This window comes from Pagrus pagrus (assembly GCF_965226575.1).
Source record: "Pagrus pagrus genome assembly, chromosome: 2".
NCBI classification, from domain to species: Eukaryota; Metazoa; Chordata; class Actinopteri; order Spariformes; family Sparidae; genus Pagrus; species Pagrus pagrus.
This window is the reverse complement of record NC_140186.1, coordinates 10,942,917-10,964,048: the sequence shown is the minus strand read 5'-3', so window position 1 is coordinate 10,964,048 and position 21,132 is coordinate 10,942,917. Positions and strand designations below refer to the sequence as shown.

The 21,132-nt window shown below is 42.5% G+C and overlaps 1 protein-coding gene across 1 annotated transcript; it reads left to right on the top strand.

Moving 5' to 3' along the window:
- Nucleotides 1–14,970: 14,970 nt before the first annotated feature.
- On the top strand, nt 14,971–18,731 carry pou4f2 (POU class 4 homeobox 2). The gene is made up of 2 exons (XM_084369837.1): nt 14,971–15,846; nt 16,167–18,731. The coding sequence occupies exons 1-2, from the start codon at nt 15,631–15,633 to the stop codon at nt 17,097–17,099; spliced, it is 1,149 nt and encodes a 382-aa protein (XP_084225963.1). The 5' UTR covers nt 14,971–15,630; the 3' UTR covers nt 17,100–18,731.
- The last annotated feature ends 2,401 nt before the right edge of the window (nt 18,732–21,132 follow it).

Sequence of the window (21,132 nt, the reverse complement as noted above, 5' to 3'; positions counted from 1 at the left end):
AATATATTCGGGTTTTTTCGTCTGTTTGTCAGGCAAGACATTTGAAGATGTTACATAGGACTCTGTGAAACTGGGACGGCGATTTCTCTTCTTGACATTTTATAGTAATAGAATAATAGACCAAGCAACTCGTATAGAAAATAATGAATCAGATGAACTGATCATGAAAATAACTGGTAGTAAATTTATAATTATACAAAACACTGAAAAGCAGCAAATCCTGACATTCGAGAGGCTTAAAACAGAAAATGCCTTTACCATACCTAAATGATTAAATCGCTGATTAAAATGTGTTGATGATTATTATCATGTCAATTAACTGAGTCAGCTCAGTCAAAAAGTAGACGTAGCCTGAATCAGTCACTACTCCAAATTGTAAGGATGAAGTTACAAAATATGTCATTCATTTTTCAATTCTTGACCTCAGATCTCGATATAAGAGAAGCCAGAAAAACAATGATTCAAGATATTTTGTTTGATGATCTAGAATAAAATCAGGTATAAACACAGCTTAAGCTGCTTTTCAATTTACTCTTTGTCTTTCGTTGCCTTCTCCTCAAAAGCACAACAACAACCTGCTTGTGTTACAACCTCGCTCACTCTGACGTTTAGTCACAGCAAAGTATTTACCCACCAATTACCTACATATACCCTTCCTCTCGTTACAGCTGGGGCCCCATAAAAGGGAACAAACAATAACAACAGTGAAGGCTCCTCAGCGCAAAGAGACACATTATAATCCGGGCAGACGTGTGAAAGAGGGGTGTGGAAAGAGCTTGTATTGATGGAGACGAAATTGAACTTGATTAAAAAGCAAACAAAACAAACCCCCGACAAAACACAAACACTCCACGCACTTTGTGAATGGCCCCGCACAAAGCTAATATGTAGCTATACCCGAGCACTCCTGAGGAGGAGGGATGAAAAAGACAAGTGTTTAAAAGGAGAGATCTTCCTCTGTTTGGCTGACATATTTACACAATTATGTGCAGGATCCAAAGCGGTGCAACCAGCGTTTCTCCTTCTCGACAAGTCACAAGAAGTTTTTCCTTTTCTCTCACCTCCCTTTTTTACTTTGGTGTCAAGCTGATTAAATGAGAGTGTGTGACACAGATCTGCGGGGTAATGCCATCTGGCAGAACAGTGTCATCATTTTTCCTGATGGAGTTACACTGACTTAACCAACTCTCCATCAATTAATATTAAGGCTGTTACACATTTCTGCTTCTAACACACAGACACCCGCTGGAGCTCCTCTGCTGCATTTTGGATTTTTAAAAAAAAAACATGGGCTTGATCGTATGTTTTCACCGACAGCACTCAGAATTAGAGCTCACCTAATTGCTTTATTTACATTATGAACTAAACAAAATCTTCTCCTAAAGCTCATATTGGTGTCTACAGGATGTTTAAAAGCATGGCACCTTGGCTTGTTCAGTGGGAGCCAACATATTTACAGGTGGATGTGTCACCGTAATAAACGAATCCATGCAATAAAAGTACAATAAAGTACATGGCATGAGATTTAATGCTATGGGCAATTAAATTCAGCCGCTCGAAAAGGACCACAGAGCCCTTATACATATTCACTCTCCCACTGAAATCCATAGGAATTGCTAAGTCATCTCCATGTCTCTGAGGCATTCACGTACAATGGCACTTTTATCATATGCTTATCAGTGGTGGCCCCTCTCTTATAGAGCTCGATCTTTTGGCCCCTCAATCACGGAGCATATTACTCCTCTGTCAGAGCAAAGCACTTCCTAACGACAGGGAGGCCAGCTGGGACTGGAGGAGAGGGCAGGAGGCACATGCATTAACATAATAATCCAACCACACTCCCACAGGCCCCGGGGCCAGACAGCATATTAGGTAGGCCCCCCTTGTGAAGGTCCTTGCAGAGAAATAAAGCTGCTTTATAGTGAGCCTGTCAACCTGTGGTGAAGGTGAGGCTTCACCTGTGCTAATTGTTGACTGGAGAAGAAACCCTTGGTATTACCATAGCTCCACATGTGTAAATAGAGATCTCGTTACGTGCTCAAATCTACGCATTGGGTAATGTGAGGTATAATTTAACCTAGTTCTGAATATCTCAAGATGGATTAAAGAGAATAAGTAAGCTGTGTTTCCTTCTCTCCCTCTCTGCGCTCTTGCTTTGTTGCCCTCTACATCACATTGCAACACAACATAACCCAGTAGCCTGACACATATTTCTGAGTATAGGAAGCATCTCCTCGCCTCCTCATACTTACTGAAGTGAAATGCGGAGAGACACAGGCTTTGAGGACAACAGAGACCGAGAGGGGAGAGAATAAGGGGGTTGGGTGTTGGTTCCACAGCCTTCCCTGTGGCATAAACCGGGGAGCGTTCGCAGCATGCACTGAGGCCTGTGATCCTTTGGACTGAGGTCCCATGGTACCTTGTGTGGCCTGCACATTTCTAACCACATGAGACACTCGCTATCATTGCGTCAAAGCCATCATAATAAAGCCATGCGGCAATAACACGCTGCTCACGCCTGGAGACACAGCAACAAAAACAAAAAAGCCAATGCACCAGCAACCAGAGAGAAAAAGACTCAAGTTCAGCTATTCAGAGTAACTTCTGCCAAACCCAATTCAGCCTCACATCCACTGGTAGAAGGAAAAAAGTTCACGCAGAGAAAAGAACCAGCAAGTTATGCATTAGGAAACCAGCAGCAAAGAGGAGCATTTTCATTGGGAGGCCTGTCTAGCAAAGCCTGACTGTCAGAGCACCTCTAATGTGAATGTCCCACTGACTGCTACTGTAAGGCTGTCAGTCACTGGTTGGGGTCCATGACTGAAGACTCTCACTAGCAGTTCACAAACAGTAATACCTCAGTGGCGAGAGAGGAGGAGAGAGAGAGGCAGGCAGGGAGGAAGAGAGGAGCGAAGAGAGAAAAGGGATCTCCACAAATCATTTTGATCAAGAAGCAAGGTAGCAGTGAGGTAGACCTCCCCCCGCCCCCGCCCCACGAGGAGACAACTCTCTAATTGGTGGAAAGGGCAGCCTGTCCGTGGCCGTATGCACCCTCAGATCTCTCCCAGGACAGCCAAGGCAACGTGCCAATTACTGCCAATTGTTGGCCTGTGGTTGAGATGTGGACAGTTGTCCGCTTGGGATAAGAGTGAAGGCCTGGCAAACGCTCCTGCTGATGCTGATATCATACAACAGCAATATAATACTGCACTGTTAGCCTACAAACTTTCATAAAACAGGCTCATTACCATCCTTACATGAATTCTGATTGACTTAGCATGTGGATTTGGTAAAAAAAAAAACTATTAATCAAGCTTTCAACACCTGCAGCCACGTGGAGTTACGGCAGCTATTTCAAGCCTTAAACACCACCCGAAACAGCCCAAATATAGCCCATGTTTAGTGGGGCCAGCAGGCCATTATGGGGGTCCTTTTGGCGGAAGTTGAACATACACTACTTCATCCATTATCCATTAGCCGCTCATCATGGTATAGGTCAGACATAGAGCACGAGCCCTCCTAGCAGTCAGACAGAAGCAAAGAGGCAGGCCTTTACAACTCCGCTCTCCCACAGCTCATAACAGGGAAGCCAGAAAAGTGCAGCAGAGAGGAGGGAAAACAGTCATAATTCTTGTTCAACTAAAAATCACTATAATGCTCTTTAATTGTGTAGGCAAAAATCTTTTCAAAAGAGCATGGTAATTTTACCCCGTTAAATTATTCAGCACACATTAATAACGGTCGGGGCCGGGGTGGATGAGAGTGGCTGTTTTAGGAGTGATGAGCTGCCGGAGCTTGGAGACAGGATCTCACTAAGGCGGTTTTAAGCCTCGTTTTAAAGTTACATTTTCAAGTAAACGACATTACAAATATGACCCCGAGTAACCCTGAAAGGTACTGGGACTGGATGTTGGTGCAGGGCTTTAAATACACTCGTAAAAGACAACTTTCTGTGGAACAACTTCACAGTGAGAGAGTTGATGTGAACAAAAATTGATGAATATTTTTAGTTCATTTTTTACTTGTCAGCACATTTTAACCAGCTTCAATGAAACAGCACTGATAGGCTCATGCGAGGGTTTTCTGAGCATCTCTTGCTTAAAATGTGGTTATAGAGGGAACAGAAATATAGAAAAGGTGTATAGTGCAGAATGATATATCTCCAATACAGGCCAAAAACAATGAAACCCCAATGTGGCTCTATAGAATATTCTCTTTGTTTTGTTAGTTGTTCATCTGTGCACTTGACAGTGAGAGTCATAGCAGCATAACAGATAAAAAAGAGAAAAGGTCACAATCAAGATCTTATGAAGGGCAGCGCTCACTATAGGCTTCAAGTGATTCCAGCCAGCAGATAGCACATTCACGAGAGCGATGCAAATGAGAATTTGCATGAACCATGCACCAGCAACGGTAATATACATAATTGGGGGAAGGGGCGGCAGGGTGTGAGGGGGGGGATTCTCCATCAAATACGGACATGAAGCAACACTTTCTATACTTAATAATTAATATAATACAGTGCACACACACATTGCATGGGATGCATATCATCCATCCATTGAACAATGACTTTTAAGTGCACTAGAACATAGTGAGCCTGACAAAATATGCACAAATGTGTGCAAGATGAAAAACGCCTCTTCCCCCCACATAAAGATGAAAAAAAGCAACAAACGCCTTCCCTAGGCAGAGAGAGCTTAACTATTCTTCTCAGTTCAAAGTCAGGGGTCTACTCTAAATATTTGTGTATTAAACATAACACATAAGATGGAATAAATGGAGGACTCGAGAAGAAGTGCAGGGCCTGCAGGAGAAAACAACATGGAACTGCAATGCTTCTTAATGTCAGCCTGACTAACACAAACAACCATGGTGAAAAACAAGCCAAGGCTTCAAATCTTGTAGAAAGTATAAATCGGTGCGAGTCAGATGTTTGGTGGCTACAATTCGAGGATGCACTGGAAATGCAGGAGTCGCTGGCCTGCTCTTTACAGATTAAGTATAAGCTCCTCAGTTTTTAAGACAAGAAAATGAGCCAAGATTTGAATCGCTCATGACAGTCACACCTCAGATGAATCAGTTCTGTGTCAACACTCAAAGCTTTCGAGGTATGCATTAAGGGCCAGTGTGAGGAGGCACCATGCAGCATGATTAAATCTAAATACGCTGACTCTTACACTGGTTGTTTGTTTATTGAGGCAAGTCAGGGGGTGTTCTGAGCCTCAGAACTGCATTTAAAGCTGATCTGGCTCCTTCAGACAGCGCTGCATCCGACTTCCTGTTGTCGACTCGCAGTTGCCGCGGAAAAATTGCTGCTGCAGCCTTAGACAACCTACAGCACTTTGTATGCCGAAAGAAAAGAGTTAATTAGAAATACAAATTCTCCCAGATTGTTATTAATGGGAACTGTAGAGTAAGCAACACATATTTTGTGCCCATAAGTAATTCTCAGGTATCTTTGATCTGTGGCCCACAGCGGATGCTGCTGCGTGCCGCTGTCTGGCTTCTGGGACTCTGCCAGCGCCAGACATCTGGCTACTTTGTTATCATTGGCTGATCTGCTCCCGGGAGGCCACTCTTGTGACACCAGGCAGAGAGTGTCCTGGCAAGGAAAATTATCAGCACATTTTGAGTGGATTAGAGTTCCAAAGTGGTCTTCAAATCTCTACAGGGGTCTGGTGAGCCGTGCTCTACTGGGGGTTCCTCAGGGCTCTGTTTTGACAACACTGTTGATTTGAAAGGCAGCGAGGGTACGGCTCCCACTGTTGCATCACAGGTTTCAGGCAACATCTTAGGAAGCGAAAAAAAGGCCCCCAATTATGATCTGTCAGATGCAGACGGGCGAAACTGCACCAAAGACTTCCCTTGATTAGTGTGGAGATTCTGAGTAGCAGCAAATGTTTGTACTAGAGCGCTGCATGTCGTTTATACTCCAGTGTCATATCTGGGAAAAAAAATGCATTAAGTCTGCATTTGTTTTTACCGACTAATGCAGTTTTGTTGTTCCTCAAATTCTGCAGCTATGAAATTTTCAGTCACGTTCATAATACCTATGCCTTGAGCTTTTTTTTCTTTTTTTTTTTTAACTCTAAAGGAGTTTAATATGGCTCCATCTCAAAGGTTGTGTCTGACAATCCGTCGTACAAAACACTTGTTTAGAGGTCAAAGAAAAGAATGCTGCATAAGCACTGGCTTAGTGGAAGGAAAAAAAAGCCATGATGTGACAATCTGAACCTTATTCACAGGATTGATTGAGGTATCGTGTCTTCTCCCTTTTTTCTCTTGGCGTTTCCATTTGTGAATACAAAGCTGCGGTGACCCATAAATATTACATGGTGTGGAGATGCAAAGCAGGAATTAATGACTGGGGTGTGTGTGTGAGAGAGCGTGTGTATGGCAGGTCCCTATGGGATTCTGCTTAGACAGGCGGGCATGGAGAGGGTGTGGTCTCTCTCTCTCTCGCTCTCTGTCTCTCTCTCTCTCTCATACACACACACACACACACACACAATGTAGACTGTCCTTTTTTTTCTTCGTCTCTACTGCGCTGCAGGATTTTTAGCCAGTGTGCTAACCTGCCTGTCAGCGGCTCTGTGGTCACCCACTGCTTCAGCCCATTGTTTACGCTCAGTTACTCGCTAATCTCTTCACAGTTATTCTGCACAGAAAGAGGGCCCGCGCCTCAAAGGAGTTTAATGGCGCTGAAATGATCAGTCGGTTAATTAATTATGCAATTAACTGATTTTTTGATAACTTATTATCATGAATTGAGTCTTTGAGACCAAAATGTTCAGTTTCAGCCTTTCAAATGCGAGAACTTGTTACTTCTTCCTGTTTTATGTCACTGTAACAGACTACTGAAAATCTATTATCAATTACGAGTACAGTTACAGTTACTGAAATATTACTCAGATATAAGTACAACTATTGGTATAAAAAATAATATTTAGGTAAAAGTACAAAGTACTCCTCTCAAAAACTACTACGAGTATTAGTTACTTTTTAAGCGTTGATGTTTGATGCATTATCAACAGCAGGCGTTCAATCAAAGCAGTTTCTGTTTCTCCAAATCTTCAGTCTATATGACTCCCAACAACTGCTCTGTTCTGCTCAGTGTTCACCTCTCCAAACCTGAGCTGAGCCTGCTGCAGAGTTTTTTTTGTTTATTTGTTTGTTTTGTTGTCTGTATGTCTGGGTTTTCATTGGCCCGTTTGGGATCGGGTAGACTTATTGGCCCTACCCATAATTAAAAGTGTCCTCAAAGCAACTTTGTTTTTCTTTCGAGCTGAAAAGGCTGATTAGTCTATAAATTGATTGGTTAATTAGCAATGATTTTGATAATTGATTCATCAGTTAAGTCATTTTCAAGTCAAAATGCCCACATTTCTGCCTCCAGTGTCTCAGATTTAGATTTTGCTGCTTTTTCTTTGATTTATGTGATGATAAACTGAATATTTTTGAGTTTTTGGACAGTTTTACAGAGAAACTACACAACTGTTCTTGTATATTGTACTATATTTACACCTTGGTGCTCCTTGAAACTTTTATGCCACTAAAGCTTTTTGAACTGAATTGAATTGAATTTAAAAAAAGCAAAGGAAATTCTGATGGCCGTTTGTCACACAAGGATAAAATTGGCAGTAAAATTGATATTAAAAAGTAATCCCTGGTCGCAGCGCTACTCTCTGTAATTCCCAAACATACGTGCCATTAACTTATGCTCAATAAGGCCATGATGCAACATAAACAGTGCTATTCGACAGCATTAACCGAGTTGTGGCCTGAGCTCTGACTGCAATCTGCATTCTAAGCATTGTCATAAACCAACATGGGATCGGGGCACTCTGAGGTGATGACAAAGTAGTTATTTGAGGTTACAAGAAAGAGAGAGACAGAAGAAGAAAAGTACAAAGAAAGAAAGAGAGAAAGAAAGAGAGGGAGACAGAGAGAGAGACAACGCGAGACTGAGATCAGCTTTTCCTCTCTGCTTAGCATGATGAATCGGTTGAGGAGGGGCCACTTGACACCTGTCACCTAACCAGCCAGGCACAATTACCTCCAGGGGGAGGACGGGGGACTTGCTGGGGAGTTGTGCATAGCTCCCAGTGAAATAGACGAGCGTTTGAAGATCATTAGTGTTACAGGCCCTGTCTTCGTGGCCCTGTCCAACCTCCTGAATGGCTTGCTTTGATCAACGCGCTGCGTTTTTGTCAATAGTATGGGTACACCGCATAAATTATAAAGTTAGACACACAAAGTCAGCAGGTAAAACGCCACACTCAATTTCTGTTTCGGCCACAGATGGGGCAGCTGATTGCAGGTAATGAGCGTCATCATCGCTCCGCAGCCAATAATGTGCGGTGGCCGAGCTCTCATGTTGCTATCATGTTCGGGCCAATGGTTTCTCAGGATGGCACTCACATGTTTCGAGCACGACAAAGAAAAAAATCTTGTCTGAATGTGAATACAGATTTCTGTTATCATCTGTGATTGGGTATTGCGGCTAATGTCACTGTTGTGTATATAATCTATGCATTTTTAATAAACAGATTTTTTTGGGTCGACCATGCTTTTACAGATTGACAGTGTGAGGCAGGTAAATGTGACAAATTTCAGTAATCTGAGGTTGTTAAAGTGGAGGTTACACTTGTACGGTTTTTAAGCCTTTAAATAAAATATAATCTACTGTAAATTTGGAGTTGTGATAAATTATAAATGCTGCACATTTTCCATATATAGGTATATCTCTTCAAAAATGTATGCGAACATCAAATTTACTTGGCTGAACTAATGCAAAAATGTTGAAAGAGTAGGCATGAACTCTTCACTCTTCACTCTCGATAGAAGAAAAACTCATATATGGGTTGAAGGACATTTCAAGATTAACAGTATAGAAGACTTCACAGATCACAAACATTCGGATATGTCACACATACCGCTCAGCTGCAGCAGCGTGCCCTGTTAAGTATTGTGTTTGGCAGTGCACTGCAGTGGTTTCAGTGAAGAAAAATGATCATTATAGCTGATGAGGCGAGGGCTTGGAATGATGACAGTGTGACAGCAGTGAGCTTTTTAATTTGTCGGATCAGATTGTGACATGCTCCATCACAGGACGGAGGAAATCTTTTCATTTGTGCAGAAGAAAGGGGGAAAGGAGGTCAATTAGCATCAACCATTAGACAACCCAGTGACAAGCAATATATTACCGCGTGGGACAGTCAAACTAATGAGAGAGGCAGAAGAAATGTTCGTTCAGGTTGGACAGAATTCTGCAATCATCCCGCTACATTAATCACTTGTATCGCACTTGACATACGCATTCCTTATAGTCGCACGCTTCGAGGTGTAACTCCTCATATACGCTGCCTTCCTCGCCATCCCGTTTGTTGTCATACGAGGTCAGGTTTACTCAAAGGAATGCCTGTCATGTCAAACGTTATCCTACAGAACCATCGACGTTACATCAACTGCATGCACTTTACAGTCATTCAAGCTTCACTGCATACATTTTAAAAGGTTTTATTGTTTTTGTCATTTTGTCATTCAAGGTTGATCAGTCAGATCTGGAGGATATTTTTAATCAGATGACCACAACGTTTTAAAAGATCACAAAGACTTCCACCAATATGATCTTTGCCAAAAGCAGCATGAGAGAGAGGATCTCATTTTATCAGAGGAGACAATCTCAAAGCCAGTATTTTTTCCCCCTCTTTGCCAGGCTTTATTTGACTGGCTGTCAGGTATAACGCGCCTCTCTCGATATTGATCTGGAGTACCTAAAGGTATGTGACATCATTATGAGGCTTGACCTTATCATCTGCTGCCCTGCAGCCTCCTATAGGCAGGGCTGGGCCAGAATCTAATGCCTCCACCCCCAAAGGTTGGTACTTGGTGTGTGATAGGGAAATTGGTGGAGGTGTTATTTGTTTTCCTGACCTCGTGGCACACTTCACTCTCATGGCCTCTAATCAGTCATGGCCTGAGGTTGGCTTCACAACTAGACCAGGTTAGCTGACTTTGCTGTTGGTTGTCGTACTGTCGTGAACACAAGCGATGATATTGGTCTATGTCAGCCACAACCAAATTGAGATGATCGTCAAATGACTCAATCTTGATATTAAGTGCAAAACCTTTAAGTACATTGCATAAATTCTTAACGTCCAATGCCAAGATTTGAATAAAGTACCCTCGTAACGATATCTGCACACAGCAACTATGTTATGGTTACAATTGAATGAAGATCATGTTGATGGTAAATAAACTATGGTTCACGTTAGGCAACTAAAACACTTGGTTAGAGTGGGACTAAACAACATTTTATATTAAGAATGTATTAAATGATTATACGTCAAGTGAAAACTGATACATCCCCCTCAGCTCCGCGGAGCATTCTAGTTTCTGTCAGAGCGATGTGAAAATATGGTTTTGCCTAGCTGAAGCCTCGTCATCTCAGTTGTGCAATTGTTATGACAACATTTAACACTGTCGTTCTGTGTGAAGTCTGAGCAACTACATGTGTCGGCTACCGCAGACGTTTACAAGTACCTGTGAATGTGCAAAATGATAAGGAGTCATCGTATTTCTACTTAATGCGATGTTTTGTCACTACCGAAGTTAACTACCATGAGATGGATTTTAAGAGGAAAGGCATTTATTCCGCCAAGACCAAATGACCCAACTTGCAATGTTAACGAATGTGAATAAGGGTTTGTGTATGTGCCTGTGATTCAGATCCAAAAGTGAATGGGTTCTTCCTTGGCCCATGCTACACCCTTCTACCAAGTTTCATGAAAACCGGGCCAGTAGTTTTCTGTAATGCTGCTGACAAACAAACAAAACTGAACACAAGGGAATATTAGACTCAAATTTTTCAGGTGGATGCGAAAAGGACTCCAAATACAAGCTCAAATTGCTCATGTGTACACAGACAACTGTTTGCTTACACTTGATAAGGTGATTATATGTCAGTGTGGTATTTACACCTTGTTACACTGCCCCCAAGTGGCCAAAAAAAAATCTAGTAAAACTCTTTTCTTCTGCATTAAGATGGGATGGGGTATAAGCCCCTTGGCCACCGCAATTTACACATCCTTACTTGTCACTTAACTATGTGAAGGGACACGCTAAGCTCTATAGACTCGTCCAAAATGACAGTAATTAGTAAAGCTTATGGGCTTAGGTAGATTGACACAAAGGTGCTGAGATTAAAATTTTACAAAACAATTTAGCACTGTATATTGTGACATAGGACGGTGTGTAGTTTGATTATTGCATGTTCTAGGCCTTCTCCAATGTCCCTTTGTTATTGACTTAATTGTAATTTTATCAGAAAAGAGGCCTAATTGGCATGATGTAATCATAATCTGCCTCATCACTACATTTCCCCAACATTTCAGGTCCTGATAACGATTTTTGCTCTAATAACATGTTACAGACAAACAAGCAAATCTGTATCAACCTATTAGAAGTTATTAGAATATCCTAAGATCTTGCTGATGCTTTTATTTAGCCCCACGTAGAGATCAAACAGAAAACAATCTCACAGTTTGTGTACCAGTTGAGCTGAAATCCAAGTGCAGTTTTTGAAACCTCTTTCATTATCTCAAGTGGTGAGCCACTTGTTCCCTCTGAGAGCTGCAGTACAGTGTGTGACATTTAGTAAATCCTGAAGGCTTCTACCTTTTGTTGTATGCATTTAAACAACACATTAAAGCCCGAATGTTCCTCGTGGAACCTGTCACATTTCCCAGGTAAAGCAGATGAATAAATAAAACACCGCCGTTGGTGGCTGCAAACACCCCCTTTTTCTTTTGTGTGATTTGCTGATGCCGTGAGTTAGATCCTGATCTCTTTGTAGACCCTCTCCCAACAAGCATTGACCTTCTGCTCCGACATGTAAAGAGCTCCACGAGATCAGAAAAGGGAGGGGGAAGCTGTGAATAAAGGCATCACCACTGCGAGCAGCCAAGAGACTTCATCCACTTCACTCCACACTTCTCTCCCTCTCCCTCTCCTCTCCTCTCCTCTGTCTCTGAGTGTAGCTTTATCTCTGTGTTCAGTCGAGGAGCGGAGATACCTTGTTGGCGGCACAAAGGAGCGGCTCTGTAATAAAAACAGCTGTCTCTGGTGGTCTCGGTGTAATTGGGATTGTTAACGTGGAGAGCTCCTGAGGGAGACTGAGAAGAGTGTGTCTTTGTGTAAAGCACACAGACACCTCTGCAGCACTCCTTGATTCGGATGTAAGTAAGAGAGCGAGGAGGAAGAAAAAGCAAACAAGTCACCTGAGTTATATCAAGCCTTGCTGCATGTGCTCTCTCTATTTTACTTGGGCTTTACTTTTATTTTTAGACAGTGCAGATTTATTTAGATGTAGTAAAGCTCCTTGAAGTGAGAGGAATCTTTTTTTTTTTTCTCTTTTTCTTGCACGATTCTACCGAGGGTTTGTGTTTTTAAAGGCAAGGTATGACTGCACCTTTCCAGCGTTTTACGAGAGCAACATTGCCTCCAATTACTGTATCGGTGTGATAGGAAAATATTTAAACCTGGAGGGGCATTTGGATGACGGCACTGTTAAATCTTAAAAAAGTGAAAACAAAACCAAAATCTCAAAGGCGTAGGATGTTTCTCATTTAGAGGCCTTTTTTAAAAAAACATTTCAAAACATATCTGAAATCAGCGTATTTGGATTTTCTCAATGAAAATGACTTTTTTTTTGCAAATAAATCATTTAAAACAAATTAAAATATGGCGTCTAAGTTGCTATTATATCCCATGTAAGCAAATACAAATTAAACATTCAAAAAAGAAATTACGTGTCATTTCAAAACATCTCTATATCAGCCCAGAGAAATGGTATGCGATTCTTGAAAAACTGAAACATCCAGGATTGCCACTTTATTGTGTTTGCCATGGCAGACCCCTTCCTTCAAAGGTGAATCCGCTAATCAGTCTGACATACTGTCCTCCCTCAAACATGAGGAAAGCTGTTGGCACAGGAAGCAAAAAAAAAAAAAAAGGATGAGGTGCATGAACACACTCACCAAAGTGTTGGAAAATGTACTTCAAAGTCAATTGCTTGGGAGCAGCTCCGGCTGATTTATTTGACTTAAGATATACTTTTTGTGTGCGTGTGTGTGTGTGTGTGTGTGTGTGTGTTTCATTGTGGATGAAAATTTCATACACCAATTTAGAGGTGGTGAAATATAAATGATTTCTTTAAAGTTTCATCATAAATCAGTCTGTCGGTATATGTGAGCAGACACTGATCGCTCCTTGATGTCTCCTGAGCCTGATCTCTTGTCTCCTGGTGTCTGGAGGTGCTGGTGGCTGTTGTCCCGCTGGGGAGGCAACATATTTCTGCAGCTGGGTGGCTCTCTCTCTCTCTCTCTCTCTCTCTCTCTCTCATACTCTCTCTCCCTCTCTCTCTGTTGCAATGTATGCAGCGACACCAACATGCTTTTTGTCGCAGCCGTGGGGACATATTAAATGTCTATGTGCATCACAGAAAAAAAAAAAAAAAAAAGAGGGTGGGGGTGAGGAGGGGGGGGGGGGGACTGACGACAGGACCCGACGTGTTTGGAGGAGCGCGTGTGCCGCCACGTTCACGCTTGCAAACATGGGTCGCCTCGGTTATGAAACGCGCACAGACTTTTTGTTGAAGCGGCGCACGCAGCGCTGTGGCCACATACTGGGGTGGATATGTGTGTGTAGCCTGTAATCAGGATAAGACTTGTTAATCTCTGGTGAAACGGTGGGAATTAAATCTAGAGTCCTTTACATTCGCGGTTTGTATTATTAACATTTGAGGTGATGAAGGGGTCAAAGCACTGCCTGTCAAAGACATCGATCACTGCTTTGTAACTAGAAGATGTCACACCTTCTTGTGTAAGCGTGTGTGTGCGTGAAGAGAGAGGTGTTTTGGGAAAAAAAAGCAGAGCCATTGTCACAGACTTACATCATAACAGTCATCCCATCCATCGACGCGATCGTATTAAACAAACTAGACACCCCCTGTTAATTACAACATGATTAAATGTCTTAATTACGTTACAGATGATGAGGCTTAATTAGAGGACAGATAAGATAATAGCCTGCTATGGCAAGCATATAGATTCCCTATTAAATAGTTATTTAAAAAAAAAAAAAATCCACTATTGTTAAGTTGGCTGCACGCGGAAAATAAAACAGAATAGCCCGGAATTGGTTGTAATTTTAGTGAAGTCAAGTGATCCACAAATAAAATTGTCACAGCAGCAATGGCGATAATAAAAAAAAAAACCTAAATTAAGATATAAAAAATATAATATTTTCTTTTTATTTGCAATTGTATCTTTTTTTTTACATTAGCTGTAATAATCAAAATAATTGTACAAAACATATTTGACTTTACGCTGATAACTGATGTGTTTTGACCTGAGCGGAGCTGTCCACGGTGTTCATCATCATCAGCAGCAGCATCAGCATCAAATCTGTTTACAATAATGAACAATAAAATATTTTCAGGCGCAATAAATCGGATTTTTTTTCTCCTTTTTTAAAATAAAATTAAATTAGAAAAAAAAGTCCCTGAACTTCATAAGACGTGGTGGAGGTAACGAGGTGCTGGTGGTTCGAGTCATTTGAAATAAATGCCTTGTTGCAGACTGCCCATGCGCAGAGTCCCCAGCGGCGGCGGTGGTGGTGGTTAATGAAGAATAATAAATCATGAAAGGGTTTTTCAGGTACAGCTGAAAAGTGTGTGTGTGTGTCTATGTGTGTGTGTGTGTGTGAGGGTGAGAGACTGAGAGAGCTGTAGAGAGAGAGAGAGAGAGGAGAGAGAGAGAGAGGGAGGGAGGGTGTGTGTGTGTGTGAGAGAGAGAGAGAGAGAGAGAGAGAGAGAGAGAGAGAGAGAGAGTGGGGAGAGCGAGAGAGAGAGAGAGGCGGAGAGAGACTCAGTCTGCCCTTCGCCTCAGAGCAGAGGCAGTTCGGGTCCCCGCAGCATTCAACGTAGTCGAAGAGGTACAGTACAGAGACTGTCACCGCCATTACTTCTCACTTACGGTCATTTTTCGAGACGGAAACTTTTGACCACAAAAACCAAAACAGGTCAACGAAATCGGCAGCAGCTCTAAACTTGAAGTATTTGGGGGAAATCCTAAGAGACGGAAAGAAACTTTTGAACATTTCTTTTTTTTCCTTTTTTTTTTGCTCTGGCGTCGTCTATGAGGAGTTCTGCCACTAAAAAAAAAAAATCCAAGGCAAAAAAAAGTATATTTATATAATACAAGGTGGAGACGGTTGGAGGAAAGAGAGACAGAGAGAAAACAGATTATTTTTCTTTTCTTTTTTTTTGAACAATCGCGCCACAAGTCCACAAAGGGGAAAAAAACGTGTCGGGCTGCAGCGGCGCTCACTTTGCATGGCTTGTCGGCGCCTGCGATATCTCATTTGGCAAAAAGACCTCCATACCTCCGCCAGTAATAATAAATAGATGTGATAACTTCAGTGTTGGACGACCGTCTTCAGCCTTACACTTTACTCGACAGTGACTTGAGATTCCTGCGAAGCAATTGGGCTTCAACTCCCGACCGAGGAGGCGGAGTCTTAACTTATTAAAAGGAACTTGCCGAGGTTCGGACGCCCGCAAATATGATGATGATGTCTCTGAACAGCAAGCAGCATTTTGCCATGGCCCACACCAGCTTGCCCGAACCCAAGTATTCGTTGCATTCCTCCTCGTCCTCCACTCTGACTTCCAATGTACCCTCGTCCTCCTGCTCGTCCTCCCGACACAGCAGCACCATCATCAGCAGCAGCGGCAGCAGCTCGGAGGCGATGCGCAGAGCCTGTCTCCCAACCCCACCGGTACGTATTCTGCATAATCACTGCTTTAAGGCACATTTTGACAGCCCACTTTTTTTTTTTTTTTTTGCTTGATGTTTTTTTCATGTCTGCACAGCAAATCACCCAGCACCTCCATATTTTTTTCCTCTGCTCAACTTATGTATTCAGTCGGCTTTGCCTTTCGTATTAATTTTTATGACCTGGGATGTTGCATGTGTCTTGTTTTGTGTGCTCCCTTTTTTAGGATTTCTTTTTTTCACATTCTGGAAATGTTTTAAACCGAGGAGTGGAGGGAGAATTCCCTGCTGACAGTTATGTGTGCATTCTATTTGCAATTGCAGAGCAATATATTCGGAGGGTTGGATGAGAGTTTGTTGGCCCGGGCTGAAGCTCTAGCGGCGGTGGATATAGTCTCGCAGACCAAGAGCCACCACCACCCACCACATCACAGTCCCTTCAAGCCGGACGCGACCTACCACACCATGAACACTCTCCCCTGCACCTCGTCTTCCTCCTCCTCCTCCTCGGTGCCTATTTCTCATCCGTCCGCCTTGGCTGGCCACCACCATCACCACCACCATCACCACCACCACCAGCCTCACCAGGCACTGGAGGGGGACCTGCTGGACCACATCACCCCGGGACTGGCACTAGGAGCCATGGCAGGGCCGGATGGCTCGGTGGTTTCCACGCCTGCGCACCCTGCCCACATGGCGGGCATGAACCACATGCACCAGGCAGCCATCAACATGGCTCATGCCCACGGGCTACCACCGCACATGGGCATGAGCGACGTGGACGCCGATCCAAGGGACTTGGAAGCCTTCGCGGAGAGGTTTAAGCAGAGACGGATCAAACTCGGGGTTACCCAGGCGGATGTAGGGTCAGCGTTAGCCAGCCTGAAGATTCCTGGGGTGGGCTCCCTCAGCCAGAGCACCATCTGCCGATTCGAGTCCCTCACGCTCTCTCACAACAACATGATTGCTTTGAAGCCCATCCTGCAAGCGTGGCTAGAAGAAGCCGAGAAATCACACAGGGAGAAACTTAATAAACCCGAGTTGTTCAACGGCGCGGAGAAAAAGAGGAAGCGCACGTCGATAGCCGCGCCGGAGAAGAGATCACTGGAGGCCTATTTTGCCATTCAGCCGCGTCCCTCCTCGGAGAAAATCGCAGCGATCGCAGAGAAGCTGGACCTGAAAAAGAACGTGGTGCGGGTCTGGTTTTGCAACCAGCGGCAGAAACAGAAACGAATGAAATACTCCGCATGCGTCTGAGAAAACAAAAACAAAAACAGAAACAGAAACAGAAAAAAAAAAAAAATATCGCTTTGAACCACCACCCACAGAGAAAAGACTTGGAACTGTTTAGAGACGATTTGTATCATATTTCCTATCTCACACCTTTTTTTCAATCATCGATGACTTTGTGCTTTGAACTTCGAAAAATTCCTAAAAAAAAAAAGAGAAAAAAAAGAGAAAATCTGAACAATGACTGAAAAAACTCGAGAAAAAACAAACCCCCCCTGCCCTCCCAACTACACCCGCCCCCCCTACAGTCACGTCTTTTTACTCGCTGAGAGAGGGGGAGACGTGGAGTCGAGTAAAGGCATCGTGTGACAGAGCAAGTAAGAACACCGTTTCCACACTTACTATGCTTCACCTTTTCAATGTCAACGCAGTATGACTTACAGGACTTTAATTTTTACTTACAGGATTAATTTCAGATGAGGACTGTAGTTTTACCCCCCCAATGAAAATATAGCATCGGTTACTGACACACACAGCGGGGCTATAGTTTAAACTCAAAGCACTTGGTTGGGCGACTCTTGGTGTTTATATTTTTGGCTTATATGATAAGCTACATTTTACTTTCTTCTTCTTCTTCTTCTTTTTTTTTTCTTTCTCTCCCTGCGAGTTCATGACGATGCAGTCTTGGCATTTATTCAGGGTCCATGAGGGGATTAAGAGGACAACACACTGCTTGGTCTCGAAAAAGCTAATATTAGATTACTGCCAAATATCCCTCTGTAAATTAATGATTTTCCTTGTCACACACTTCATTTTGTGTCTAAATGTGTAATTAATTCCACTTATTTTGTTGCCATGCGTGGTCAGAGTCAGGGATCTGTTTTCGAGATGCCCCGGGGTTTTTTGGATTGTTTATTATTAGGCCTCAGTTATGTGCAGATATCGAAATAGTGGCTCACTTGTAAGGATTTCACTGAATTTCGCAATTTTTAAAAATATAAAATATGATTTTCTCGCCGGCTGCAATAAGTTTACAATCCAGCGTGGGCCGGTATCTTATGAACTATTTATTGAGTGAGGTCATGTTTACTTCATTATATATTTATTGGGATTCCCCCCCTCCTCGTTTTTTTTTTTTTTTTTTTTTCCCTTTGGCTCTATTTTTTCTCTCTTTGCTTGAGAAAATCAAAATCTGACAGCAAGTTAAGCGTGTTGTTCTGCTTTTAAAAGGGACACGACTGTGAAATGTGCAGTCACAAATTCTTAATTTCTAACATTTGAGATGGTACAATCGAGATATATATGAGATAGTATTCTCTTTTTTAAATTATTTTATGTATGTTTTCTGCTATTTATTTGTATAAATATACGCGCATCATTATGAAGTCGTTGCTTGTTAAAAAAAATCACCTTGTTTAAGTAATGTTTTCTTCTTGAAGAGAAAAAGAAACAGCTTCATGGAAGTATACGTGTACAATGTAAATATTTCATTGGAACCAGTCGATGCACATAAATATATCCGTACAGGTTTTTGCTGTATTGCTGTTTTAGCTGAGGTAACTTATTTCTGTAATGTATGTTGCTTTCTTTGGTTCCCTGGTTAAATTATTCTATTAATTTATTACATCCATGTAATTTTAATTTATTTAATTATTGAACTGCAATATGTGTTTCATTAAAGAAAAAAACTTTAACATTTAATCGGACGTTTTTCCATGACTGCACTGTGTAACGTGGCTCATCCAGACATATTAATATTCTTTTATTTATGCATCTATTTATTTATTGATGAGGAGGATGGAAACGCTTTAGCTGTGGGCTGCACAGCGTTTAAAAAGACACTTTATGGATTCTTTAAGCTCATTTCAACCACAAAGCTGCCATTTCTTTTAAAAGGTGACGCGACTTTGGCGTTACCAAGAAGGTGTCAGGTGTGATGCTAGAAACAAGCCATGCGCCCTGTCACCACCACCACCACCACCACCTTACACCCAATCTGCTCTCACTGTAAGAGAGGGGTAACTAAACTGAAAATGTGGAATTGATTCATTCTTTCCTCCTCCAGGCCTCATCATAACACAGGCCTTAGGAAGGAGCTCCCTCTTCTTCTTCTTCTTCCTCTTCTTCCTCTTCCTCTCCATCAATGTTAAAGACACACGTGGCTCCTCCACTGACTTGCTGCCAGCTTATGCAGCTCACTGTTGCCTTACCTGAGAGCAAATGCTAATATTCTATTAGAGTCTAATCAGGGGGTCTATGGAGAGCTGGATGGGTCCCTGGAGCGCAGACTTGCCAGATGTCAGCCCGCCAGAAAAACAGCTCGCCTGCCAACGTGCCCGTCTCTATTTAAATACACACTCAAACACGCCTCGGTCGTGCATGCGGGCACGAAACGCAGGCTTTGATGGTTCGAAGTTATGGTTAGATAGAAGAGGGAAAACAGAAAAGAAAGAGGGGAGCATTTTTTTTTTGTGGATGTCATGTCCACAGCAGAGTTGCTGTTTGTGGGCTTCAGGGCTGACTGACTGGCTGCCTGGCTGGCTGCTTGGCTTGTTGAGCGCTGAGCAAGCGTTTCAGCACCATGGACAGATACCTGAGAGGCTGCACGAGCCAAACATTAGCATTTCTGAAACCTGTCCTCCACCTTAACACTGATTATTTACAGCACCTGGAATACATTTGCATGGGATTATTTTTGGGATAATTTCAAATTGATCATAACATTAAATCTGAGCAGGAGGCAGAAAGGAGATTTTTCTTGCAAATATTTGCAATTTAAAAAAAAACAATAATTGGAAATGAGAAGTTTCCACCTTTAAATACAGCTGTGTGAAGTGTTTTTATATTTTTTTATAACCATTACAAAATACTATCAAGCGCCTCCAGGCTTTCCTAAAAGTGTCACATGATATAATGTTTTATTTTTGTTCTTATTACAATTTATCAAAAGCGACACACACACACCCATCTTCAATATTTACCCAACTAAAAACCTCCTTAATAAACGGCTCCAGACTGAAAAACAACAGCCTGATCCATAAACCAAACATGCTCAACCGCCATCCTCGTGACAAATTAAGAGTATCAAAACGAGCCTTATTAATGAGACAGCCGTGATGGTTCATCAATTAAAAGATGCTCCTGGTGAGTGCTTCTAATTTCCCCTAAATGAGCCATTCACTTAATACGTTAATAAGAGCGAATTATTAAATTACACATCGAATTATGAAAACCAGATAATTATGAAGAGCGAGTTAAGTAGTCATTAGCTATCCCTGTTAATTACCGCTGGTCAGGGAGGGCTGCCGCCTGAGTGTCTCATCGGGAATTGAAATTAACTTTATGCAGTGAAGCCCTCACTGCTGCTGCTGCTGCTGCTGCTGCCTGACAAGCCGCAGCAGCTCTGCACAGACAGGCAGGCAGGCAGGCAGCTTCTCATGCAGACTGCTGCTTTCACTTTCACATATTGGGAGAAAATCGATCTGGGATTCTTTGATAGCGAATCAATGCACAGAAAGAGAAATAACACACACACACACACACACACACATGTGGAAGAGAGGGAGTGAGAGCAAAAAGGCCTCAGCAGCACAATGAAGAAAATCGAAGGTCTTTTTCTTTCTTTGTTTTTTTCTTTTTTTAATATAATAAATATGTGAAGCAAAACAGTTTACCTTAAAGCCACAGACACAACAGGACGCTGTGTGTATGGGCACCCACACACCGGGGTCGTGCATACTGTGGGAGCTTTTCTACAAAACGAAAAGGGCAGCGCTGTTTCCTTTTGTTATAATTACGCCCTCTGTTTTATTTTTCTCTTTCCCCTGAACATTTCCCCCCTTTCACAGGGATACTGATGAAAATTTAATGAGGCCAGGGACTGTCGGAGCTCCGCCTGGGGACCTGAGAGTAGAATATTTTAACTGTACATTTACGCCAAGTGTCTGCCTTCAAAGACGCGACTGCTCTCGAATTAGACGAACTGTACGAGCCATAAATTGAAGGCGCTGCACGCTGACTGCACGAGCCCCTTTATTCATCATCTGTTGGGCTCTCCTCG

Bases quoted from the DNA above. Each gene is read 5' to 3' on its own strand.
- pou4f2 (XM_084369837.1), top strand. From the start codon at position 15,631: ATGATGATGATGTCTCTGAACAGCAAGCAGCATTTTGCCATGGCCCAC. The intron at 15,847-16,166 runs GTACGTATTCTG...TTGCAATTGCAG, and splicing joins CCTGTCTCCCAACCCCACCG to AGCAATATATTCGGAGGGTT.